Source organism: Lynx canadensis, chromosome D1, assembly GCF_007474595.2.
Source record: "Lynx canadensis isolate LIC74 chromosome D1, mLynCan4.pri.v2, whole genome shotgun sequence".
In the NCBI taxonomy this organism is placed as follows: Eukaryota; Metazoa; Chordata; class Mammalia; order Carnivora; family Felidae; genus Lynx; species Lynx canadensis.
This window is the reverse complement of record NC_044312.2, coordinates 96,475,334-96,502,794: the sequence shown is the minus strand read 5'-3', so window position 1 is coordinate 96,502,794 and position 27,461 is coordinate 96,475,334. Positions and strand designations below refer to the sequence as shown.

Genomic DNA, 27,461 nt, shown 5'->3' with positions numbered 1-27,461 from the left:
CACATTGGTTTCCACACAACACCCAGTGCTCCTCCTAAGAGGTGCCCTCCTCAATACCCATCACACACCCACCCCCTCGCCCCCACTCCCCATCAACCCTCAGTTTATTCTCAGTTTTTAAGAGTCTAAAGACTAAAATTCTTAAAGAAGACTCCAATTGGGATGGCAAAGTCAAAGTGGTAGGTGAATTTTCTTATAATGTAATAACAGACATAAAGTTAATACATTTGAAGCTTCAGGTGAAAGTGTTAACTTTATATGCGTAAGTGTATAAAATGTATTAAAATCAACAAAGAAAGCTTATGAATTAAATAGTTTGAAACCAGTTGTTGAGAAGAAACTTGATCTTTGATAATATAGTCTTCTCTTAATGAGAAAGCTGTAAGAAAAAAAAAATTATTCTGTAACTCCAGTAGGCAGCCTGGCCAACATAGGTTCCTTATCTCCCTCAAACACTCTCACTTTCTAACAGCCTGTTAACTTTTTAAGCTTTTGTGTTGACTTTTGTCATGCCCTTGAATCGTTTTTTTTTTTTAAACAAAAGTTTCTCATTTCTAAAAAAGCTGAATTTCCTAATAATTATTGTTTCTTGTGGCTATGTTTTATTTTAATTCCTGTCACTCTAAACCAAGACTCTAATCATTTCTTATCTTGGACACCTATGACCTATAATTATATTCTGCTATAATCTCTAGGCTGCTGGCAACTCTTTATGCTACTACCTTCATAAATTTGGGCCACAAAATGAAACATAGTAAAACTGATTAAGACATAAGGTATATTTTATATACCAAAACTATCATTGGTATTTCCCAGATAGTCACTAGGTAGCACTACTGAGCAGAGAGGGTATTGGGAAAAAAAGTAAATTCTTCCTATCTTTAATTAGCTCAGCTGTCTTATGAGAGCTGCCCTGTTTATCAAGCCCAAAACATGGGCAGAGCCCAGATGTGACTAAAAATGAATATTATTCAACATGTGTACTTGCCAGGATAGACAGAATCATATTCATGATCCTGTGTATACAGACTGGCCACACAACTATGAACAAAGTGATACCTAAGATTATGTTTCTTTTATTTTTTTATTTTTTAATGCTTTTATTTTTGAGAGACAGAGAGATGGAGTGAGTAGGGGAAGGGCAGAGAGAGAGAGAGAGAGAGAGAGAGAGAGACAAAGAATCTGAAGTAGGCTCCATGCTCTGAGTTCTTAGCACAGAGCCCAACACAGGGCTCAAACTAGCCGTGAGATCATGATCTGAGCTGAAATCAGATTCAACTGAGCCACTCAAGAGTCCCAAGATTATGTTTCTAAGTATAAAATATTCTTGCTAATTGGTGGCAATTTTAAAACATACTTTATAGATGTCCCTGGAGATTTATCAATGCCTTTAGTGTCCATCATTAGGGTCCTGCCTTAAGGAAAATCGTGGACTAAATCATCAATTAGCTCTATATTATACCAGAATAGTATTCTATTCTGTTACTGTTAATTACTGTAATAAATGAACCAGAGACCATCAGTCCTATTAACAGGTGGTTCCTACATTTCCTTCAAGTTTGCCAAAAGCTAGAGGCCCAGAAGCTGGAGGTCAGAAAATACAGTCTTTAGGAAGGAACATCCAAAGAATAATAGCCTCAGCAGAGGCCTTTTGAGTGCACCTGACTGTCACTGATGCCGTAAAAAAAAAAAATCAATTCCTGTGTCGGACTTCCTTCCCAGTGTAACCTGACACTGCCACCAAGCTCAGACTATGGAACAGATTATACCAGGAAACCGAGTCAGTACCTACAGAACTCTTTTATTTGAAAATCAGATACAAGCATGCTTTTGGCCCAAGGTCCAATAGAACAAGAATTAATTTTGCAGCTGAATGAAATAGTGGTTTTGAGAAAATAGCTTTCTTTCTTCATTTTTCATTACCCCTCTTTGGTGACTGGCTGTCCTTGGGCAAACGGGAATGAAATGAATGGTTTGAATGATATGTTGATGGTATTCAACTCTTGGAAGGGTATGCTGCTCCTACTGATCCCTCAGAAATCAGGAAAAATATTCTCTGAAAAACCTTACTATAGTTCATAAACTGTAGCAGATTGTATTTTCCAGATCCAGATTTTATTTTCCAAAAATATCTCCCTTCCCACACGTTCTTTTCCAACATTACCTTGTCTCTCTTCCCTCAAGAGGTGGGGTCTATTCCTCTCACCTTGATTCTGGGCAGGCTCATGTCTGCTTTGACCAATAGAATATGGCAAAAAAAGTAATGCTGTATGAATTCTGAGAGTAGGTCACAAAAAGATATCAGCTTCTGCCTCATTGTCTTGGCACATTCACTGAGGGATGATAGTTCCCCTGTGGGGCGTCCAACTCCCCTGATCTGGCCATGCTAGAGAGGCTATGCAAAGGCACTTCAGTCAACAGTCCCAGCTGAATCTGGCTTTCCAGTCATTCCCCATCACGGCCCCAGCCTTGTGAGAGAAGCCATCTTAAATCTTTTGGACCAGCCTCTCCACTAGCTGAGTATCACTTAGGGAACTCAGTAATGCCATGAGAAGCAAAAGAATTATGTCCCCCAAGTCCTGGTAAAACTGATCAGCAGAATTTTTGAGCACCTTAAAATGGTTATTATTTCACATTGATAAGTTTGAGGTAGTTGTTATGCAGCCATAGCAACTGCAACATAAACTATGTAATTGTTAGGTAAATTTAAAGATGGAAATTGTATAGAAGATACAACACATATTAATTGGCCCTGCCTGCAAAACTAATCAGAACAATGGTCAGAGAGTATACGTGTCTTTACTGAGTTGTTTCACCTTACACGGCAATGTAATTATTTGCATAGGCTCAGTAAGAATCTATCCTTCTGGGACGCCTGGGTAGCTCAGTCAGTTACGTGTCTGACTCTTGGTTTCAGCTCAGGTCATGATCTCGAGGTTCTTGAATTCAAGCCCCGCATCTGGCTCTGCAGTGGCAGCACGGAGCCTGGTTGGGATTCTCTCTCTCTCCTTCTCTGTCTGCCCCTCCCTCCCTCAACGCTAGCATGTGCACGAACTCTTTCTGATCTCAAAATAAATAAACTTAAAAAAAAAAAAAAAAGAATCTATCCTTCTTCCTGCAAGGATATAATTAGATGAGACAAATTTGTAACCATGACCATGCCAGAAATGTTTCATTTAACGGTAAATCTCATTTAATTAGGCATGACAAGCTCACTAGTAAGAACAATAATTACACTCCAATATGCAGAAACAATGCTTCGAAGCAACTATCCTGGTACCTGCTCGATGGCTTGTGGAATCTCAGTGTTATGGGTAGTAAAGAATGTCACTTTCTGCAAACGCTGATGAATTTGGGGATCTTGGAGTAGTAGGGTACCTCCACAATCATAAGTACCACAGGCAAAAACCAATGCAGGCAAACAGGCTGCTTTTGGGTTCCTAATGGTTCCTTAGCTTAGATTTTATGAACTGTAAGGGCAATAAAAATATTTCTGGTACTATAGAAGTGACAGAAAAATATATATGACTAGGGGCTATGTGCTAAGATTAACTCTCTGATCTTAACATCATGTGATTTTGGTTTAATTAAACATGGAAGTTAAAAACGTTAACTAGTACCTTGTCCCTACAAAAATGAAATAAGCTAAATATAACAAAGCATCATATTAATAGTACTGCTAGTACATCAAGAAATTGTGAAACAAACATTTGGTGAAATCTACACTTAACTATACAGATTTGATCATAGGTAAGATATGAAAAAGTGAAACTGATATATATTTTTTTTACCTTACCCTATTCCTCTGTGACTACAGACCAGTAAGATTTACATTTCTAAAAGGTTTACATTTCAAGAGATCATGGAATTACATGGCAATCCCAAAGCTTTGCACCCTGACATAAGTTAACAAAAAAAAAAGAGAAACACCGTATCTGGTTTTTTTTAATCAAAAACAGAGATGTGTGGTTTTTAAAACCTGAAGCTGATTAAACTGTACACAATCAGAATTACCAACTGCCACATAAGAATAGGAACTGTAAATATCACCATCTCTTTATTCTGTGAGCCACTAGGTTGTTCTGAAAGCTAGTCTTCTTTGCATTGTGCTTTACTGCAAATAAAAATTACCTCAGAGCTCAAAAATTAGGAGTTTTTTTTTCTTGGAGAAATCAAACTTGACAAAAATACTGATTATGTTAATAATCCTGGCCAACAAAGATAACAAAATAAGCTTATTATATATGTGTTGACTCTCAGCCTATATTAATTTAACGGGTGACAGGTATCCTTACAAAGAAGTGTAATTTCATCTAAGCAGATCCTGAGAAAGCATTTACCCATTGTTGGCAAAACATTTAGTTCCCTACTAAATTATATATAACCCTTTGAAAATTTTTTCTGAACAACTCTGATACGTAGGCTGTCCTCCACACTCACAAGGAATTGCTTCTAAAGAAACAGGATCCCAGGGGCGCCTGGGTGGCTCAGTCGGTTGAGCATCCAACTTTGGCTCAGGTCATGACCTCGCGGTTTGTGAGTTCAGGCCCCACATCATGCTCTGTGCTGACAGCTTGGAGCCTGGAGCCTGCTTCAGATTCTGTGTCTCCTTCTCTCTCTGCCCCTCCCCCACTTGTGCTCTGTCTCTCTCTATCAAAAATAAATAAATGTAAAAAAAAAATAATTTTTTTTTTAAAAAGAAACAGAATCCCCAAGTTTACATAACAACAGTGGAGAGTCAGAAGGTGATAGGAGCCCAGAAGAGGTCCCTAATTTTTCTCAATTGGTACATGGTTTCTTTTTCAATCTCCTCCTTTCCTCTTTTCTTCTTTCAATCACATAGGGAAGGAGGATGAGTTTAACCTCCTAGAGTGAATGTAAGAGTTGGACTAGAGAAGACAAGTTAGCCTAGTTAAACTAACTTGCTTGACTTAGGTTTCCTGATTGAAGTCAGACAGATGCAGAACTGGTATCAGGAGTGGGATCCCCAAAAACAGACTTCAAAGGACTTTGGTATTGGTTTGATTTGATCCATAATGCCACATCACCATTAATCAAATTAATGCTGGCTACGGATTATAACAAAGTATCCGCTGAAGAAATGCCTTAAGGGACCAAAGGGCTGTCACATTTGAGTTGGGCAGAAATGAGTACAAAGATTGTGGTATGGCATGGTTTCTGAATGCACTGAAGCACTCACTGAAAGAAAATGACAAGCTTGGGTCTTTAAACGTTCAGCTCCCATTTATGAACAGAGAACCAGAGAACTTCAATGGCAGCCCGAATAAAAACCTTGATGTCTTACAGCCACAGAGCTCACCTTGCTCACATCAGATTTAACTGTGCCAGTTGCACAATTACAATGTAAGCTGACCTCCAAAGACTCACCATGTCTCATGCATGAAAGTGAAAGCACTGAGCAAGACTTGGGATGGGGATTATCTGGGTGAACTCAGCTGAAGCCAAGGATCTTGAACCCCCAAGCTATTCTGAGCCTCCCTTGCCAGTGGAAATAGAAATAGCCTGCTCTCCTGTGTCTGAAGAGATTACCTTTCCCCTGGGTTGAAGAACCTGCGCTTACCTCACGATAACTCTAAGGGCAGTTTCCTTGCAGAAGAATTCCTCTTCTCCTCACGATCAAGATCTCTACTGTTACTCATAACAGGGTAAACTCACAGCATTCTTTGGGGAGTAAGTATAAAGTCTGGTCCACAAAGTAATAACTTATACACAAAAATAACTGCAAAAGTTGGCTAATTTGTGTTGGTAGATACCTAGGAAATCTGTGTGAGAATGATTCTAAGAGTGTTAGATCAAGGAAAACATAATATAATGCCAGATTGGGATATTTTTTAAAAAACAAATCACTTACCAGAGATTTAATGGTTATCATGTACAACTAGAAGGGGCTCTAAGAGTTAATTTTGCTGGCTGATTGAGACTTGGACCCATGACAGCCCTCCATTTAGTAAGACTGGGAAGCTGCAACTGCCCCGTCATAATGCCGAGGCAGAAACCCAATGGCTTAAGAAAACAGGTATGTTGGAGTGGATTTATCATGTGCAACTTGCACATACAACCCATCCACCATGATACTCTGTAAGAGGGCCCAGTGGATTCTCTGTTCACTAAGGCTCCAGCTTCATAACTGAAGTGCCATTATATGGGCAAAAGGTTATTAGTCTGGCCCTTTAACACCCCATCAGTCACAGAATTCACCACGTTGCTACAAAGGTAAGAACCTCTCCATTTTCTCCCCTTGGTTTCTTCTATGGCACTATTACAAACTCCAAGTATTTAATTTATTTGTCTGGTTTGTTCTGGTTTATTCACTTTTTTACCTATTTTTTTTTCCTCTGTCTCCCCCTCTAGCACATAAGTTCCATGAAAGCAGGGCTGTCTCTATCATGTTCACCACTCTATGCTGACTGCCTAGCACAGTACCTGGTGCACTGGCATTCAATAAGGATGTGTTGAAGGCATAAATAGTTGGTCTTTGTCCACATTAAATTCTGGTCCTCCTTTCTCATGGAATAGATACGTTCACAAAAACACTATCCTCCCAAAGAGAAGATTTACATGTGAGTTAAAAACTAGCACAGGCATCTATAATCTCCTCTTTGTATTTCTTCAGCTTAGAACGGACGACCTGGTCTGCTGATACCACCGCTTTCATTAACTTATATGATGCCGAGAAAAACATAATAAAGGTCAATTCAGTGTGTCACCATCTGTCCCTTCATGAGAATGTTTGAACAGGATCCTGTCTTTATCCAGAACCACATCTCTGACCTCAGTCACATGTCACCTCATATCACAAGTTGATAAATTCCCAAATATCATTAAAGTATACTTCTGACTCATTGAGCAATTCTTGTACAGGCTGGAGCACTTTCTAAAAGACTGTCATGAGGTAGCTTTTACTTGTTTCAAGTAGATGATGGATTCATTCAGATCACAGCATTTCAAAATTCAACATGCCCTTTAATCGAAGGTTCTATTTTCCACCTATGAACCTTTACTTCCAGCATCCAGTAGATGCTTTCATTAGCAGCCAATTTTACCCACACACATGCACAAACACATTTTTATCACTACAAGAGTTAAGTATATACATGATCACAAGCAACTAAGAGAGAAACAGTATTAAGATCTAGGCAATATGTTAAGTTCAACTACTATCTAAATTAACTGCCTCTGGCTCATTAGTATCATGGCTTACTTCGAATTCACACCTTAGCAAAACTGCAAAATACTGTATGCCTTGGACCTTCAGGGTTGTGTTTACATAGTTCAAACCTTCAAAGTTAAAATCCTTAGATGCCAAAGATGTAAAGATCTGTGCTCCCAGCAGGGTTTAAAACAAACAAACAAACAAACAAACAAAAAGATTAAAAAAAAAAAAGATTTAACATACTTACACACAATGTTATACATCAATTATCTCAATAAAGCTGAAAAAAAAATACAGCAGAATGCCTCTCTCATCTGAAAGAACTGGACCAGTTTGTTAGTTGGCTACTCACAGAAGTTAGTTAAAGCAGGAATCCTAGAGAATGATAAATATACATGTAACCATTTTATTTCATTTAAACTGTGTATAAATATAATTCATTCACCCATTCTCTGTGTAGGACCCCTGCCTTACATCTGAACTGAGATCTGCTGACTGGTATTCCAGTCTTTCCTGCAGAACCCATGCCGGTAATGCATCATTTATGACTGCAGTTTTCAGTTCCTTTAAAGTGCAGCAAAAATTTCAACACATATGAAACAATCAGAGAGCAAATTTCTTACTTTTCATCATTTTCCGCTATTATTTTGCATTTGTCTTGTTCACTGCTAATTTGACAGGTAATTTTGGAAAGAACTCTCTTTTCTCACTATTTTTCACAGCATTCAAATTAGTTTTCGTAGAAACAACTCCCCTTTTTAATACAAATATTGCATCAGTTTGCAGAACATTAAATAATAAATGTATCCTGCATAGTTTGTGGACAAACTCAGCTGACTCTTAAAGCAAATAATTTGACTTGTGGGGGTAAAAGTGCACCAGCATCACACTGAGAAGCCTATGGGCTACAAACAGCACACTGGGAACACCAGTCAGTATGTTCTCCCAAGGAAACGGACAGTACGGCTTAATCCACCTGCTTGGTTAATTAAACGTCAGTTCAGAATCTTTGCTATATGGTAATTCAGGTCTTAAGCATAGCTGGCTAAGAAGAAAGCTCCAAAGATTCCTTCCCATACGTAGACAGGCTGCCTTTTATATTTTTCTTCAATTATATACGATATACATTAGAGATAACAATGTCAAAGAGTAAAAAAAAAAAAAAAAAGCACAAGAATACTGAAATAAAGCAACAGAAAAGGAATTCAGGTATTTAAGTAGAACATGATAAAATACTCAGAGATTCTGATTCCTAACAGCGACTAACTGAGTCAGTAAAACACGTTTTAAGGAAATTTTAACAGTCCCATATGAATTTGAAAAAAACTGATGACCCCATTTTAAAACATCCCTTCAACAACATAAGAAAAAAGCTTTCTGAGCTATAAATAAATGTCAGTGCTAGATACCTACATGAAAACATTCAACTTAGATTACTGTATTCCTTTTGTAAACATGAAAGCAGGAGAGGGTGTAAGGAGAAACTTACTTATTTCACTGGAAACTTGGTTCAGTTTATCTTGTGATCTGCTGATAAGGACAATCTTCATTCCATGTTTTGCTAACTGAAAACAATAAAAAAAAAAACACTGAAGAGTTGAATCACCTGTATATTTCATTAAAAGACAGAAATCAGATATATTCTCATTTTAAGAAAACCTGATAATATGATATACCTAACTAAAAAACCAATAAACCCAAGTTGTAATGAATGGACAAACCAAATGAAGACACTACAAAAGGATTCCCCACAGGGCTATCTTTCTAGATTAAAGCAAGTACATAAATGTCAAAGGATCTCAGAAGGAGTAGGACTTTTACTTTTCATTTTGCACCTACCTACACTGCTTTAAGTTTTTTAAAATCATAAATATCTATTACTTCTATAATTTAAAAGCTAGCTTTAAAAAAGATTTTGTTGGGGCGCCTGGGTGGCGCAGTCGGTTAAGCGTCCGACTTCAGCCAGGTCACGATCTCGCGGTCCGGGAGTTCGAGCCCCGCGTCGGGCTCTGGGCTGATGGCTCAGAGCCTGGAGCCTGTTTCCGATTCTGTGTCTCCCTCTCTCTCTGCCCCTCCCCCGTTCATGCTCTGTCTCTCTCTGTCCCCAAAATAAATAAACGTTGAAAAAAAAAAAATTTAAAAAAAAAAATAAAAAAGATTTTGTTTTGGACTGGATACATAAAGATTGGAAGACTGGCAAAGAAAACTACAGTTCAAATGTTATAAATTCCTAAAACTAGAAGAAATTCTTAAAATTTTATTTAGGCATGATGTTTTGTGGACAACAAAGGTAAACTGAGGTAGTTGATTGGATAAAATAAAGTATTTCCTGAAAACACCTTCCGTGTGTATACACAGAACTATGTAAGTGCTATATAGAATGAGTAGGATTTATAGGAATGTGGTTTCTAAATAGACAAGCAGAGGAAAAATACACTGATACATACGAAATGTTTTAGTGAACTATTCCAAACCGTATATAAATGAGCAATAATTCAGATATTTAAACTAAAAGTAATTTAGTAAACTAATATTCCAGTCTTGAATCCTAAAGTCAGTTTTTATTAAGTAGTGAGCAGTTTTGCAAATGAGAAAATATGGAAAAACATTTTTTATTAAAATAACAAGGGTTAATAATAATTTGCTAAATTAATCTGCTATAAAACCACTAAAGAACCTGAGTCCATGCTTACAATTAAAAAAAAATTAACAAAGGAGGAAAGACAAATAAGAGCTCTTAATTATAGAAAAGAAGCATCTAGTAAATGTAGAAGGAAAGATATTATTACAAAAATTACCGATTTTTTCACAACCATGGTAATAACTAATTTAGGAAAAAACTGTCAATGGATGTTAAATCCACTGGACAAAAGACTGTTGGGAAACGGATATTTTTTTCATACAGTCTCAAAGTATCATCCCACAGATTCTATATTAATTACAAAGGGGAAGAAGTACCTTCATAACAGAGAATGGTGGTAGACAGCATCTTAATAAATGATTTATCTTAACATAATAATGGGACAAGAGAGTTCTTGTACCTCCTGATAAAATGAACTCAGAAAGATAAAATATCATCTGGGTAGCATTCCTGCTAAAAAATGTCTAACCTGAGCTAATCATGAGGAAACATCAGACAAACTGAGAAATCTGCAAAACAACTGGCCTGTATTTTTCAAAAATGCCATTGTTATAAAAAAAATTTTTTTTAAAGCTAGGAAACTCTTCTAGTCAAAAGACATGACACCTAAATGCAATGTATGATCCTTAACTGAATCTTGAAACCAAAAAGAGCTATAAACCTGGCTGGTTCAATTGTAAGAGCATGTTAACTCTTGATCTCGGGGTCATGAGTTCAAGCCCCACGTTGGGTGTAGAGAGTACTTAAATAAACAAATGAATAAATAAATAAAAAGAGCTATAAAGACCATTACTGAAACAATTTGGGAAACTTGCATATATAGGTTTTATATAATACCATATCAAGTTAAACTTCCTGTGTGTGACCATTGCACCGTGGTTATAAGGTTGAACGTTCCTAGTTCTTAGAAGATGCATGCTGAAATCTTTAAGGGTGAGTTGTTAGGATGTCTGCAACTCACAAATGGTCCCAGCAAACAATATTAACTTAAAAATATCCATAATAGTAAATGAAAGTTAAATGTGACAAAATGTTAATAACTGGTGAATGCAGGTGAAAGGTACAGGGTATTTGTTGTATTTTTCTTGCAACCTTCCTGGAGTTTTGACACTCGAAATAAAAACCTGGCACAACAAAAGGAGATTGGAAAAAAAAAAAAAAACAAAACTCTTTGGGAATGACAAATGAGAAATCCAGTGGATCTGCCAGGATCGTCATCACAACTGGGCCATATCATTAGCTTTGGGTGCCTTAGTGGAACTAGAAGGCAGGGAAGCTTGTCTTAAAAGAGTACAGTACTATCAACGCTCCTGCTTTGTACAGTCGTCCTCAGACTATCATGGTCCCTATCCTTTCATGACATTCAAGAGAACTTGAGAACTCTTTGCCTATATCTGTCAGTATCTTTCTGTCAATTACAGTCCTTATTAAAAAATGATGCCATGGGGGCACCTGGGTGGCTCAGTCGGTTGAGCATCAGACTTTGGCTCAGGTCATGATCTCTCAGTTCATGAGTTTGAGCCCCACGTTGGGCTCTGTGCTGACAGCTCGGAGCCTGGAGCCTGCTTTGGATTCTGTGTCTCCCTCTCCCTGTCTCTCTCTGACACTCCCCTGCTAATGCTCTGCCTCTCAAAATGAATAAACTTAAAAAAAAAAAAAATGATGCCATGGACTAGCCTAGAAATGAAACTACTCTATAATAGTAAATCCACCTATTGGAAAATAGTTCAAAACAACTGACTTTAAAACTAAGGACTGTCCAGGGCACCTGGGTGGCTCAGTCAGTTAAGTGACTGACTCTTGATTTCAGCTTAGGTCGTGATGCCACAGTTTGTGAGTTCAAGCCCTGCATCCGGCTCTGCACTCACAGGGCAGAGCCTGCTTGGGATTCTCTCTCTCCCCCTCTCCCTTTGCCCTCCCCAATGCTCTTTTTCTCTCAAAATAAATGAATAAACATTCTTTTAAAAAATAAACAAATAAAACTAAGGACTGTCCATAATCACGCAATATAAAATAAAATTACACTACATTTTTTCCAACATACTGGGATAGAAAGTTTTATACTCACTTTTGCACAAAAATTTATTTTAAAACTGTCTTTGCTTAAGCAAACATGGTGTTTCTGATTACAAAGTATATGTATTGTACTATGCAACATTATATTTGTTTTTAACTTCAAACATCAAAACTACTGTAAGAGACCATCCCATATTTGTTCTTATATTTTTAAGCCAAAAAGAAAGGTCTTGAAAATTACCTACCTCTTCTGCATATGACTTCCCAATTCCATCAGTACTACCTGTGACAACTGAGAAAAGAAAAAAACAGTTTAGGTGAAGAAGTACAACGAAGAACCAATCATCGTGAGGACCCATCAGTTACTTATACACAAGAAGACCTGTGTAATACTTTGATGTAAAAGATGCAGCCACACCAGTGGTTCAAATTTAAGACTGAATACCCACCACAATGGCTAAAATTTGAAAGACTGCAATACCAAGTATTGACATGGTTGTGCAGCAACTGGAACTTTCACATATTGTTGGTGGCACTGGAAACTGATACAATCATTCTGAGAAAAAAAATATTTGGCATTATGTCCAGAACTAAACATGTGCCTACCCTATGACCTAGCAATTCCCAAGAGGTATGAATGCATCGTGTCTGCCAAAAGAATGCCCATGATCTCTTTATTTATGCATAACAGGTAAACATACCCAACTACTGATCTACAAGAGAGTAAGGAAGTAAACCGAGGTATGTTCATATAATGGGATACTAAATAGCAATAAAAAAGAACTATTGATTTACACGAAACATGCACAAACCTCCCACATATTATGTTAAGTGAAAAAAGTCTGACATAAAAGTATACAAACTGCATTTATTAAGGTTTAAAAAAAAAAAGGTAAAACTAATCTGTGATGACGAAAGTCAGAATATTGGTCACATCTGGGTAAGGGGGTAGATGACAAGAAAGGGGCATGAAGGGACCTCTAGGGTGGAGGATATATCCTGTATTTTGATTTGGGTACCTGAGTGTGTAAAAATTCACTTCAAAAATGTATACTTAAGCACATATTACTATCCCTGTTACACCTTAATAAACTCAATTTTTCAAAATTATGGGCAACCAAAAATTTGATTTCTTCTATGGGAAAGTATATTTCTCTTCATCATGGTATCTTCTCTCTGAAATACTGGAATGATGTTTGTTACAAATTCAGAGCATTGCCATCTACTCCAAAGTGTTAGGGATGTGCCTCAATTGTTTTTTTTTTTTTTTGTATGTTTGTCTATTTATTTTAATGTTTATTTATTTTGAGAAAGAGGGAGAGAATGGGGGGGGGGGAGGGGCAGAGAGAGAGGGAGACAGAGGATCCAAAGCTGGCTCTGTGCTGTCAGCACAGAGCCCGATATGGAGCTCAAACTCACTAACTGTGAGATCATAACCTGAGCCGAAGTTAGACGCTTAACCAACTGGGTCGCCCAGGCTCCCCTAAATGTTTATTTATTTTTTAGTGAGAGAGAGAACATGCTCTTGCACAAGCAGGGGAGGGATAGATTTTTAGCTGAAATATACATATTTCAAAAGAATACAGATGACAGTGGAGCGCATGTGTGTGTGCATGCACAAGTGTATGTGTGCTTTTAAATTGCCAACCCCACACTTATCAAACCGGCATATCTATCATACTTTACTCTTTTTTTAATGTTTATTTATTTGGGGGGGAGGGGCAGTGAGAGAGGGGGACAGAGGATCTGAAGCAGGCTCTGTGCTGACAGCAGAGAGCCTGATGCAGGGCTCGAACTCACAAACCATGAGATCATGACCTGAGCCGAAGTCGGACCCTTAACCAACTGAGCCACCCAGCTGGCGCTATCATACTTTAAAAGTCCTGGAAAGCCCAGAATATTGGAAGGACTAGAGATTATAAAATTTGCCTAATGGATATCAAGTCTTCCTTTTCCAGAGTCTCTGGTTTTGGAGTTTATAGTAGATACTGTTAGAGCACCAACCACATACCCCCCTTCCAGCACTAGGAGTGTTATCTGCTGAGTACCAACCAAGAACTGTCCTCAGACAAAGAGAGCTGCCTTGCCCAAGGTTATAGCCCCTCCCCTGGGCAGTATGTCTAATGACTGGTCCACACTTGGGGACAAAGGTCTGACTCCTTTACCTCACTCAGGCATCTCTGAAGGGCTACGCAAGGTTCAGAAATTCCCATGGGATCAGCTGTGACCTCTGCTACACTTGCGTCACAGTTGCACATCTTCCTGTCCTATTCTGCTTCTGGTGCTTCCGTACAGAGGTTATTCCTAAGTGTACCCCCCCAATGCACCCCCGTGCACACACATTTCAATCAATGTCCGAGTGTTTCCTGATGAACTACTGAGCCTGCAGTCAAGCCTCTTCTTTTTTACATAATTGTATGTAGATTGAAGCAATACATGAACTTGGTTTGAAAAAGAAAATAGTTACAAAAGGTTTAAAGTGAAAAACAGCAGTACCTCACCCCACCCTTCTGCATCATAGCACCCCATTCTGCTCCAGCTCCAGAAGTAACCATTTTCATCGTTTCAGTTGGTTTTCCTTATGTTATCATCCTTGTTCTAAATCCTGTGCTCACACTGTTATCTCCTGATCCATTAATTTTTATATCACTTATTACAGTTGATGAGAACTCCCATTCCCCTTTGTTTTCCCCCTCCTTCCAATCAAGTTATATCACAAGGTTCTGTCAATAGTCAGTGTGCACATTATTATAATAATGCACCTCAATTCTGACATAAACCAGAGGACATGGGCCCTAGCAAAGCTGCCCACACTTTAGGCATCAGCCACAAGTTTAGACATCCCAACAGGCATCCATACTCTAACTAACTGACTATAAAATTAAGGGTTCCCACAACCCCTCAGGTTCAGTAATTCACTAAACAAGTCACAGAACTCAGGACAACTTCACAACTTGTAATTACAGTTTTTAAATAAAGGATACAAATCAGAACGAACCAAATGCATAGCCACATGGGGTGAGGTCTAGGAGGGTCCTGAATGTAGAGCTTCCATGCCTTGCCTGAATCAGGGCATTTTACCCTCACAGCACATCAATGTGTTCACCAGTTAGGAAGCTACATCAAACTTCAGTGTCCAGAGTTTTTATTGGGTTTCATTACAAAGGCATGGCTGACCGAATCACGGACCATGTCACTGAACTCAACTTCCACCCCCCCCTTCCCTTCCCAGAGGTTGGAAGGTTGAGCTGATATCATCAAATGACTCAAATCCCCAATCTTCTAATCAATGGTTGGTCTTTCTGGCATGACCAGCCCCCATCTTGAAGCTATCTAGGTCCTACCATGAGTCATCTCATTGGCATAAAGTATCAGGGCCAATCGTGAATAACAAAGACAATCCTATCATTCAGGAAATTCCAAGGATTTAGATTCTCCCCAGCAGAAACCAGGGATGAAGGCTTTTCATATTCTTTATTATACAACAATTACTGTGGTTAGATAAATATAATATTCACTACTGAAGCAAATAGTATAGTATAATTACCTTTCCCTTCTTGGTCAACATTTTTCTTTTCCTGTAGTTAAAATTGCCTTTTTCTTCCATTTCCATAGTTTTCTTTTTAAAATTTCCCCCATTTTCTAACAGTCTCTCGATACAATTTTCCACACAATCAATCCCATGAATGTGTTCCATTCTTTTTTTTCCCCTTAGAGATTACTTCCCTTGAGCCCTCCAGCTTTTATCCTGCTCCTCCTTGGAATGGCTACTCTGCTGCACAGCTATTATTCTAGAACCTAACCATGAGAATTCCCTTGGCCTCTCTCTCCAATGTTGAAGCTCTTGTTTTCTAGATCTTGTTCTAGTCTCTCATTAGGAAGCACACCCACCAGAAGCTTTCCAACAATGGATACATGAAGACACATTTTTGTAAACATTTTTGTAAATAAATTTTTTATTTTAGACTTACCAAAAAAAATGTGAAGATAATACAGGGTGATCCCTATACTCCAAGTCAGTTTCTCCTATTCCTAACATCTTATATTTGTCACAATTCATCAATGAATACTGGTACATTACAGTAGTCCCCTCTTTTCCACCAGGGATACATTCCAAGACCCCCAGTGATGCCTGAAACTGTGGATAATACCACATCCTATATATACTATGGTTTTTCCTATAAATACATACCTATGATAAAGTTCAACTTATGAATTGGGCATAGTAAGAGATTAAAAACTTCACAATAAAATAGAACAATTCTAACATACCATAATAACAGTTATACCAATGTGTTCTCTCTTTCACAATACCTTATTGTACTGTACCCACCCTTCTTCTTCTTGTGATATGTGAGATGATAAAAGGTCCACATGATGAAGTGAGGTGAACGATGTAGGCATTAGGACATAGTGTCAAGCTACTACTGACCTTCTGACAATATGGCAGGAGGAGGATCACCTGCTTCCAGACCACAGTTGACGCAGGTATTTGACAGTGAAGAGCAAAATCTCAAATAAGAGGAGGGACAGGGTGCCTGTGTGGCTCAGTTGGTTAAGCTTCTGACTCTTGACTTCAGCTCGGGTCATGATCTCATGGTTTGTGGATTCGAGCCCTGAGTTGGGTTCTATGCAGACAGCAGAGCCTGCATCAGATTCTCCCTTTCTCTCTGTCCCTCCCCTACTCACAATCTGTCTCTTTCAAAATACATACATACATATATACATAAAAGAAGGGGGGCTACTATATTATTAACAAAAGCCTGTATCTTTTTCAGATATTCTTGTTACTGAATGTCCTTCTGTTCTACAATGCCATCCAGAATATCCTATTTAGTTGTCATGTTTCTTCATGTGACAATTTAAGAGACAGTTTTTTGACAGTTTAGGAGAAACTTTCTGATTGTATCTTTTTTTTTTTAAGTCTATATATTCTAACTTCACACATAATAGTTCAACTGGGTATAAAATTCTCAGCAGGAAATAATTTTTAACAAAAATATTGAAGACAATTCTCCACTGTCTTCCAGCACCAATAATGTTTAATATGTGTTTCACTATTCTGAGTTCAGATCATTTGTAAGTACCAGCTTTTTTGTCATGGAGCTTTTAGAATTATCATTTAATCTTTAACACTCTGTCATGATAATGTATCTTTCAGTGTTTTTTTTTCCATTCATTGGTGCTAGATACTAGTGGGCCTTAAAATCCATGATCTTCAATTCTGGCAATTCTCTTCCATTAATTCTTGGATAATTTCTTCACCACTTCTCTTTCTACACCACTTCTCTTTCTACAATTCTTATTAATCAGGGGCACATGGGTGGCTCAGTCAGTTAAGTGTCGACTTCAGCTCAGGTCATGATCTCATGGTTCATATGTTCAAGCCCCACATCGGGCTCTGTGCTGACAACTTGGAGCCTGGAGCCTGCTTCAAATTCCCTCTCTCTCTGCCCCTCCCCTATTTGCCTCTGTTCTCAAAAATGAATATACATTAAAAAAAAATGTATAATTCTTATTAATCAGAATTTAGATTTTTTAAAAATGTTTAGTTATTTATTTTTGACAGAGAGCACATGTCCACAGGTATGTGAGCAGGGGAGGGGCACAGAGAGGTTGAGAGAATCCCCAAGCAGGCTCCACATGGAGCCTGACATGGGACTTAAACCTACAAACCATGAGATCATGACATGAGCTGAAATCAAGAGCCAGATGCTTAACCAATTGAGCCACCCAGGCGCCCCTAATAAGAATTTAGATTTAACAGTTTCTCTATTAATCATACTTTTCTTTTTGTCCTACTTTCTTGGAAATTTCTTCAGTTTTATCTTCCAAACTTTCTATTATATGACTTTTAAATTTTAGGGGTCAAATTTTTAATTTTGAAGAGCTCTCCTCTATTCTGATTGCTTGTACCTTTTTTTTTAAAGAGCATCTTGTTCTTATTATAAACCCATTATCTTCTCTTATCTCTGAGGATATGAATTATATTTTATTTATATACAGTTGGTCCTTAAACAACAGGGGTTTGAACTGCACAAGTTCACTTATATACAGATTTTTTTTATACAAAGACAGTATAATATGGTAAATGTATTTTCCTTTCCTTATGATTTTTTAAAATTTTTCTAGAGAGAGAGCATGCAAGCACTTGCATGCATGCAAGCAGGAGAGGGAGAGAGAATCTCAAGCAGGCTCCATGCCCAGCACAGAACCTGATGCAGGGCTCGATCCCATGAACCAAGAGATCATGACTTGAACCAAAATCAAGAGTCAGGTAATTAACCAATTGAGCCACCCAGGCACCCCCCGCCCATTCTTAAGATTTTCTTAAAAACATTATCTCCTCTCTAGCTGAGTGTAAGAATATAGTCAGCTAATCCACATAATATCAAAAATATGTTAATCAACTGTTGTTATCAGTAGGGCTGCCAGTCAACAGCAGGCTATTAGTAATTAAGTTACTGGGGAGTCAGAAGTTATACGCAGGCTCTCGACTGCACAGGGCCCCTAATTCCCACGTTGTTCAAGGGTCAACTACATTTATATTTTCTTCTACTCCTTATATTCTGTTTCCTCTACTTTCCTTTTGACTGATTTGGCTGTCTCATCTTGGAAGCATTAATATAGCAATTAGTGTGCACATGTGGGGTGATTACACTTTTAGCCTCACTCTAGGGTAATCAAAGGACAAACGACCTTTTTTATTAGGGATTCCATAAAAGTATTTGTCTTTTTTGAGACCCTTCAATATCTCTTAAGAAGCATTTCCCAATTTAAATCTTTTGGCTGCTGGGTAGTTTGCAGATTTTTTACTCAACCCCTGTTCTCAGTCAGGTATCTCACCTCTGCCTTCTGTTGTGCCCAATTTTCCTGAGTCTCAAGCACATTTGGCTCAGTGCCCTTCCCCACCCCTGTCTTTTGAAGTACCTGACACTTCCAACTGCTGTGCTTTTCTGGCATCCAAAAGCAAATCTGTATGCTTCCTGCTTCCTAATGGTGGACTGTCTGTGAGCACTCTGTGGTCTCCGCTCTCTGAAGTCAGTTACCACTCTTCCACCTTCATTTGCGGTGACTGGGCAATGAGGGATTTCAGAAGTTCCCTAGTTTCATCAAAATGGAGCTCTCTTTTTCTCATTCTCCTAATTCTTAGAGAGGATTTCCAAGAAATAAAAGGCTAGAAATATAGCAATTTGGTCATTTTAAAACTGTAAGTTACCCAAGTTTCCTCTTAAACATATTATACTAAAAGTAGACTAACTTTAATTGAGAACAAGGTACTAAACACTCTTCTCAAAAAAAATTTGGCTTTATGCTCCCAGCAAGAATTTTTTTCCTATCATCTTCGTCTATTGACTATCAAATTTAAATCAAATTAACAGTTTTTAGAAACTATTATGTGCACAGCTATAGAGACTACAACAATGTAGAAGATCCACTCTATTAGGTGTTCAATAAGTCATCCATTCCACAGTTAGGACTTCAAATATTAAGCAGAAACAATATGACTTTAAATAGTGCAAATATTAAAAACATAGCCTGATTTTTTTTTTTTAATTTTTTTTTTCAACGTTTATTTATTTTTGGGACAGAGAGAGACAGAGCATGAACGGGCGAGGGGCAGAGAGAGAGGGAGACACAGAATCGGAAACAGGCTCCAGGCTCTGAGCCATCAGCCCAGAGCCTGACGCGGGGCTCGAACTCCCGGACCGCGAGATCGTGACCTGGCTGAAGTCGGACGCTTAACCGACTGCGCCACCCAGGCGCCCCAAAACATAGCCTGATTTTTTAGATAGACGATAATATCATTTTTCTATATTCTAATAATTAAAATCAAATCTAGAGCTGCATAGTTATACATGAGCCAAATATGACCTCACAAGTACATTTTTTTTCTGAGAAAATTGTAAAGTATAAAAATCATTTTTATGGGCACAAAGAAGTAAAAAATAAAGTTGGAAATTCACAGGCTCCCTTAAGCATCCCGGTAAGCACCGCTATAGTTCTACAATAATCAGTCACCTACAATGGCCAGGCAATGGGGGATCAGCGATCATTTCTATCAAAGGAAATGACAAATTCTTTAGTTCTCTATGTCATATGATAGGTAAGTGTTTGAACGGCATACAAACATGACTCAGTCATGTCAAATTTCAATCATAAACATTTTATGCAATGCAAAAAGAGAACTTTAATTTATTTAAGACACAGGCAATGGAGACAAGGATCATCCTGCTGCTTTTACTTTGAAAGATCCATTCTTAGCTTTAAAGCTACATATCTTCCAACAGTAGCAGCAGAGGTAGCCGCTGGTAGTTGGGACAGAAAAATCCCCTAATCGACTTCATTAATTTTTTACTTTTATAAAATAATAGTGTGATTCTCACTATTTTTTTTTTAATTTTTTTTTCAACGTTTATTTATTTTTGGGACAGAGAGAGACAGAGCATGAACGGGGGAGGGGCAGAGAGAGAGGGAGACACAGAATCGGAAACAGGCTCCAGGCTCTGAGCCATCAGCCCAGAGCCTGACGCGGGGCTCGAACTCACGGACCGCGAGATCGTGACCTGGCTGAAGTCGGACGCTTAACCGACTGCGCCACCCAGGCGCCCCTGATTCTCACTATTAAGATGATACCATATTGTCTGGGGAGTCAACTCATCATCATTAATTTTAGGAAGCTAATCAAAGCATACCATATCTTAAATCAAAAGTCTTTTAGCATTGCTTCTGGGGCATTGGGAAAAAAACATGAAATAGATTACTATTTTTTTATCCTTCTTATTGTTGGTATTTTTTGCCCATGTGCATGTCCTCCCTTTTTAACAAAGAAGTGCTTTCCCACCATGAATAGAAAGATGGTGTAAATTGAGAGAGCAGACTCTTTATCTATTCCAGTTTACCAAAAATCAGTGCAGCATTGCTTAACCCTACTTCCAAAGGTCACTTAACATGTGCTCGCGCTCTATCTCCCAAAAATAAATAAATAAAATTTAAAAGATTAAAAAAAAAACAAAAAAACAGATTTCTTAATAATAAAATTTAATCGAAAACTTACTTGATTACTATTTACTGAATTACTTGGTTATTGTAAAAGACCACCAGTTTCAATTAATATAAACAGAATATTAGTGTAAAATATGTATATACATAACTATTAAAAATTTTTTTTAGTTCATCAATGTAGTACCTAAGATCATCTTTTGGTCTATCTTTTGGGAAACCTTTGATATAAGCACTAACCACCCTGAAATACCTACCACCTTGCAATGGAAACCAAAGAAGCAAAGAGCAACTCCCAAATCATTCATATTTGCAGTCTTGCTTGGGTTTTGTTGGGTTTCTTAAAATGAAAGCCACAATGAAATAAGGCACAAAGTAGAGAAACAACCCCAGGGACCCATCTTTCTCATGTGATATGCACATCTGGGCCAGAGTCCAGTTAGCAACGGTCTCCCCTTCCTTCTTTGCTAACATCTATGGCCTGGAATGTAGACCCTACTTCCCAAACTCCCCAGCAGCCAGGTGTGGGTGGCCATGTGATTAGATTCTGGAAATAAGATGCAAACAGGAATATGAGGGTCTTTGAGAAAGGCCGCTCATAGGAAGCTTACTCAGCAGGGAGAGGCCCCTTTTGACCTTCATCTGGCCAATTCCCAAGCAATGGCTGTAAGTCCGGCGGTCTTGAATCATAAGTAACTTTGAGGGTAGAAGACGGGCTAAGATGAAGGAACATACTCACAGGAATCAAGGTTCCTGAGGACTCCATGGAATTACCATGCCACTTTTTTTTTTTTAACTAATCATTTCCTTTTTTACTGCTTCCCACAGAGAATCAAACATACACAGAAATTCTAGTCTCCTTTAAACTGGGTGAAAAACTTCTGTCTTGTTAAAGTTACGATTATAGGCACAGAAAAGCAAGAGTAAGCTGTCAATAAAGTTAATTATTAAACCAAAATATTTATTATTCACATGATTACAAGAATATGTGCTCAAGGTACCTCATTCATATTCTCCAGTTAATTCTCACAATAGCTATCACCCCAACCTAAGCTATCATCCCAACATATACAGACTCGTCCAACGACCCTTTCAGTCCTTTCTCACTCAATTCATACCCTACATAGTTAAGAATTCTCTTTCTCAAACACCATTTTTATGATCTCATTCTTCTGTCAAGAAGTGATAATGTTTCCCTATTGCCAATTATATAAAACCTGAAACACAAATCCATTCGCTTCTCCCCACTGCCACCACCCAGGGCTACCATCATTCATCTCTCACAATAACTACTCCAGCAGTCTACTAAATCATTCACCTGCTCCCATTCCTATTCCTCTTCAATTCACCGCAAAGTGATCCCTCCAAAGGGCAAATCTGACATCACTTCCCTACCTAAAACTAGTCAATGGCTTCCCACTGTCCCTATTCTTCATAAGGTCTTCCATGGGCTTATCTTATGTCCACTACTTTCTTCCTACCACTCACTGCCCTGGACATGCTGAAATGTTTCCAGTTCCTCCAAGGTACCAAGCTCTCTCTCACAACTGTTGTTCTAGTCCCAATTTCACTTCAACCAGCATCTCCCTCCCATCCTTGAGGTCTTCACTTGAACACCTCCTCTCCCATTAAGCCTTCCTTCTACACTAACAGAAATCTCATAGCTTTCTGCCCTCACAGCACTCGGTACTTCCCCCCTTCATGACATTCATCACAAAGGTTTACATAAGGGTCTGTCTGGGTCACCCAGTCTAACTGCTAGCACAGTGCCTGGCAACAAGTATATGATTAATGAGGTTTTGCTGGATGAATGAATGACTGAATGAATGAAAAAAAATTATGAATGGAAAACCAGCCTCTTAGGATACTATCCACTGTTTTGTCAACTCTTTTTTTAGAAATAAGGTGGAATCGCCTACTATACACAACCCCATATACTCCATAGCACCTCTCAACATCAAGGATCAGTGATCTAAAATGAAATTTAAGAAATTTAACAGAGAGAAATTTAACTTTATTTATGATGAATCTGTAGGTACACATTTTCTGTAGATGAATCTGAGGCTGTCTTTGAAAAGAGATGATTTTCAATGGCAGAGAACTACTTCATTCATAATGTGCCAGAGGGGATAGGATGTGAACAAATCCAAAGCAGGATTAAGGGGGAGGGGAGATGAACCATTTTGGTTTAGTAAAAGGCATGGCAAATTACCAAAGTAGTGACAATTCACTGTTCTTGTCATTAAGATTTGCTTCTTCGATTAACACTGAATGTCCTCAGATTCCATTTTGCTATGGAGTGAGTGGCAAAGTTAGTTTGCAACAATACACAGAAAAAAGCTACAGGTATCGCCCATAACCCTTTTGCGAGAGTATGTATGATGGCCAGAACTGAGGTAGAGGAAGTAAAGAAGGGAGAGGGAAATGGGAGATTAAAAAAAAAGGTTTCTGTCTTCATATATAAATATAACACCAGAACCCAAATTTGCAAGCCTTTGTGAAGATGGAAACTGACAACTATAAAGAATATCCCAAGTTGGCATCCAGAAGTGTCTAGCTTGTTACAGATTATATAAAATACTGGCAACTGACCAGAACTCAGCTTCCAGATTTTATACAGTCAACAAAAATACTTTAGTTTGTGTAGGTTAAAAATATTCTACTCTTTTTGTCCTCAACTTGCTAAGAACAGATATTTTTAGTAAAACCAAATCAACCTTATCAAAATCAAACATCAAAAATAGACTAGAGGAACACTGGAAGCAAATACGCTATTTTTAGCTCTTCTGACTATTCTCTGCCACTACCCACCAAATTCTGACTGCACAGCCCATGCATAAGCACTTAGTTATTCTAGGCAGGTTCCTTCTCCTTACGCTTTTTTTTTTTTTTTCTCCCTGAACACCTGAATGCAGAAAACACTCAATTGATTAAAGATTAATACTGCCGCAAACCATGACAGCTGCCTTTCCTCTGAGTGCTTTTGGGGGATGGGAAGAAGAGAAAATGGCAGAGAGCTTGCATCAGTATTCCTCTTGGGGATCTATTACATGGAAAGAAAATTGCTATTTCAATTCCCTTTTGTTGCTAAAAATAGCAGTCTCAATTGATTCAAGCAAACCGGGAAGGGCTTAGCAGTGCTGAATTTAGAAACCACTGAAGTCCCAAAGAGCAAATGCTAACGTAGTCTAACACATGCCAGCTCATATTTAACAAAGAACAAAGAGAAGCATGCAGGCTGCAGGTTAATAAAACAGCGGCAACTTCCTGCATTTTTATCCAAGAGAGGCAGTAAGAGGGATGCAAAATAAGACAACTATAACTTAGTCTCCTAACCATGTTTTAATAAAAAATAATTTTACAGGAGGGGCGCCTGGGTGGCGCAGTCGGTTAAGCATCCGACTTCAGCCAGGTCACGATCTCGCGGTCCGTGAGTTCGAGCCCCGCGTCGGGCTCTGGGCTGATGGCTCAGAGCCTGGAGCCTGTTTCCGATTCTGTGTCTCCCTCTCTCTCTGCCCCTCCCCCGTTCATGCTCTGCCTCTCTCTGTCCCAAAGATAAATAAACGTTGAAAAAAAAAATTTTTTTTAAATAAAAAAATAAAAAAAATAAAAAAATAAATAAATAATTTTACAGGAAAAATAATCAGATTATGCAGTAACCCAGATAGTGTGGGCATTTCCCACAACCCTGTGGGGCTCAATCTCCTGAACACAGAGTGCATTACTATAGAAAGAAAATGCACAGTTCCCAAAGGTGCTATCCCAATAGAGGAGCCCCTTTTCCCACTCAGTTGGCCCACCAGGGAGAGAGGTCCTCTCTCACCCTTCCTTCCTCTTCCTATCTTGACCCAACCAGACACTGCAGACAGAGTTTATCACTTAAAAAACTAACAAACAGGAAAACCAAAATAAAACAACATTCAAAGCACCTTGGTTCAGGACACAGAAAAAGGAGAAACTGAAGCAAAATCTGGTTAAGGCAGCTAATCCCATGGGTGAACTTCCTGGCAAGGCCTTACTTATATCTCTTGTGGTGGCACCTCAACCCCAAAATATCTTCTGCCTGACTTTTGCACTTGCTTGGTTAACTGAAAACCTTTCCAGCTAATGATTCATTTCAGTTAATGTTACATCCTCTGTAAAAATGCAAACCCTTGTGTAAGAATTAAAAGGCTATTAATCCTTATGCCTCAGCGAATTAGTGCATTCAGAGGGCTTTGTGGTTTCCTTTGGGAATACCCAAAGTGGGAAGGGAACGTGGAAAGGGTATCATGAGTGTGGGAATTCTGACCGGGAACAGAGAAGTTACCACTCCTCGATCATAAACCTAGGAAGACACCACAGTGGGGTCCAGGCCAAGGGCAAGCTGCCCCCAAACGTGCCACTTTGGCATATTGATTATTTTTTAAAAAGTTACTGAAGAAACAGCTGGTGCAGGGACACTCAGACTCTCCCCTGTCCCTCTGAGAACAGGAAATAAATTTCCCACATGAAAGTTACCCTCCCTGCAAGAAGAAATAAAAAGACATCCTTATCACCAGACAGGAACTTTAAAACCAAGAAAGCTGTAGAAACAGACCTGTTACTTTTTTACTATCTCAGCCCAAATTCTGTTTACAATTCCATACTGGTTAAAGCTCCCAAACATGTTTTCTTTATCCCAACAATTCCTCACAAATATAATTGTCTCTTTGCCCAAAAAGTATAAACGCTGCCTGCCTTGGTCATTTCTTTGGGTCTCAATTTCAATCTGGGCCTCCAAGTACATGTAATAAAACACTGAGTTTTTTCTCCTGTTAAACTATCTCATGTAAATTTAATTATTAGCTCAGATGGAAGACCTCCAGGGTAGAACAATTTTTCCTTACCTACAGTGGAAGGACTTGAGACTTTTGCTATTTTCGTACAAAATCAGCATGTGAAGTGGTTAAGAACATGAGTGGGAGGAAGGGGGGCAGGGCACCTGGGTGGCTCAGTCTTTAAGTGTGGGACTCTTGGTTTGGGCTCAGGTCATGATTTGTGAGATCAAGCCAGCCCCGCACTGGGCTCTGTGCTGCCAGCATGGAGTCTGCTTGGGATTCCCTCTCCCTCTCTCTTTCTCTCTCTCTCTCTGCCCTTTCCCCCACTCATGCATGCACTTGCTTTTTCTCTCTCTCTCTCAAAAAAAAAGAAAAAAAAAGAACATGGGCAGAAAAATCAGACCACATTCAAAGTTCAAGTCCAGTTTCAAATCCCAACTCTGCTATCTATCAGAGGCTAGTTTCGATTTCTTTATTTGTAAAGTGAAGACAATGACTATGGGACAGATAGTATAGTATTGTAAAAAAGTAATAAAATAATCTTTATAATAGTACTCATCATTCAAGATTGTTTGAGAGTGAAACAGGATACATAATACAATGTACTTAACACCCAACTTGAGACATACTAAATTCCCAATAAATGTTAGCAACAGACAAGAAACACTAGAAAGTGAAAGTATAGAAAGAAAACTAAATGAGCAACTAAGGTTAGCTATGACACTAAAAGTACAAACAACAAAAGAAAAATAGGCAAGGTGGACTTCATCAAAACTAAAACTTCTTAGGGGCTCAGTCCATGGAGTGTGTGACTTTTTTTTTTAATTTTTTTTTTTAATGTTTATTTATTTCTGAGAGAGAGAGAGAGAGAGAGAGACAGTGTAAATGGAAGAGGGACAGAGAGGGAGACACAGAATCTGAAGCAGGCTCCAGGCTCTGAGCTGTCAGCACAGAGCCTGATGTGGGACTCAAACTCACAGACTGCAAGATCATGACCTGAGCTGAAGTTGGATGCCCAACTGACCCATTAACCAGATGCCCCTGGAGTGTGTGACTCTTGATCTCAAGGTCCGGAGTTCAAGTCCCACGTTGGGTTCAGAGATTACTTAAAAATAAAATCTTAAAAAAACAAAAAAACAAAAAAAAAAACACACCTAAGACTTCTTGAACATCAAAGGACCATATCAAGAGAGTGAAAAGACAAACCAAAGAATGGGAGAATATGTAAATCATAGCTCTAATAAGGGTCCAGATTCAGAATATATAAAGAACTCCTAACTACTCAACAATAAGAAGACAACTCCATATTAAAATGGGCAAAGGATTTCCAGAGATATCTACCCAAAGAAGGTATACAAATGACCAACAAGCACAGGAAAAAATGTTCAGCATCATTAGGGAAATGCAAATCAAAACTATAATGACAAACTAGTTTAGCCATAATTATTTTAAAGTGAAAATGGAAAATAACAAGTGCTGGTGAGGATGTGGAAAAACTGGAGCCCTACTACATGCTGTAGGAATGTAAAAAGGTGCGGTTGCTGAGGAAAACAGTTCAGTGGTTCTTCAAAAGGATAAACGTGGAGTTCCCATGTGACACCATACTTCCTCTTCTATATATATGGTCAAAAGAACTGAAATCAAGTATTCAAACAGAAACTTGTACATGAATGTTTGTAGCAGTGCTATTCACAATAGCCAAAAGGTGGAAATGATTAAATGTCCATCAACTGGTAAATGGATAAACCCCATGTGGTATACCCATATCATGAAATATTATTCAGCCATGAAAAGGAATTTAGTGCTGACACATGTTAAAATATGGATG

At 38.5% G+C, this 27,461-nt stretch overlaps 1 protein-coding gene across 1 annotated transcript in view; it reads right to left on the bottom strand.

Moving 5' to 3' along the window:
* HSD17B12 (hydroxysteroid 17-beta dehydrogenase 12) overlaps window positions 1–27,461 on the bottom strand; it is a 167,219-nt gene that overhangs the window by 95,266 nt on the left and 44,492 nt on the right. The window contains exons 2-3 of the mRNA XM_030331660.1: window positions 12,077–12,123; window positions 8,664–8,739 (exon numbers count right to left, since the gene is read on the bottom strand). Coding sequence (XP_030187520.1) covers window positions 8,664–8,739; window positions 12,077–12,123 — 123 coding nt within the window. The remainder of the gene's footprint in view (window positions 1–8,663; window positions 8,740–12,076; window positions 12,124–27,461) is intronic.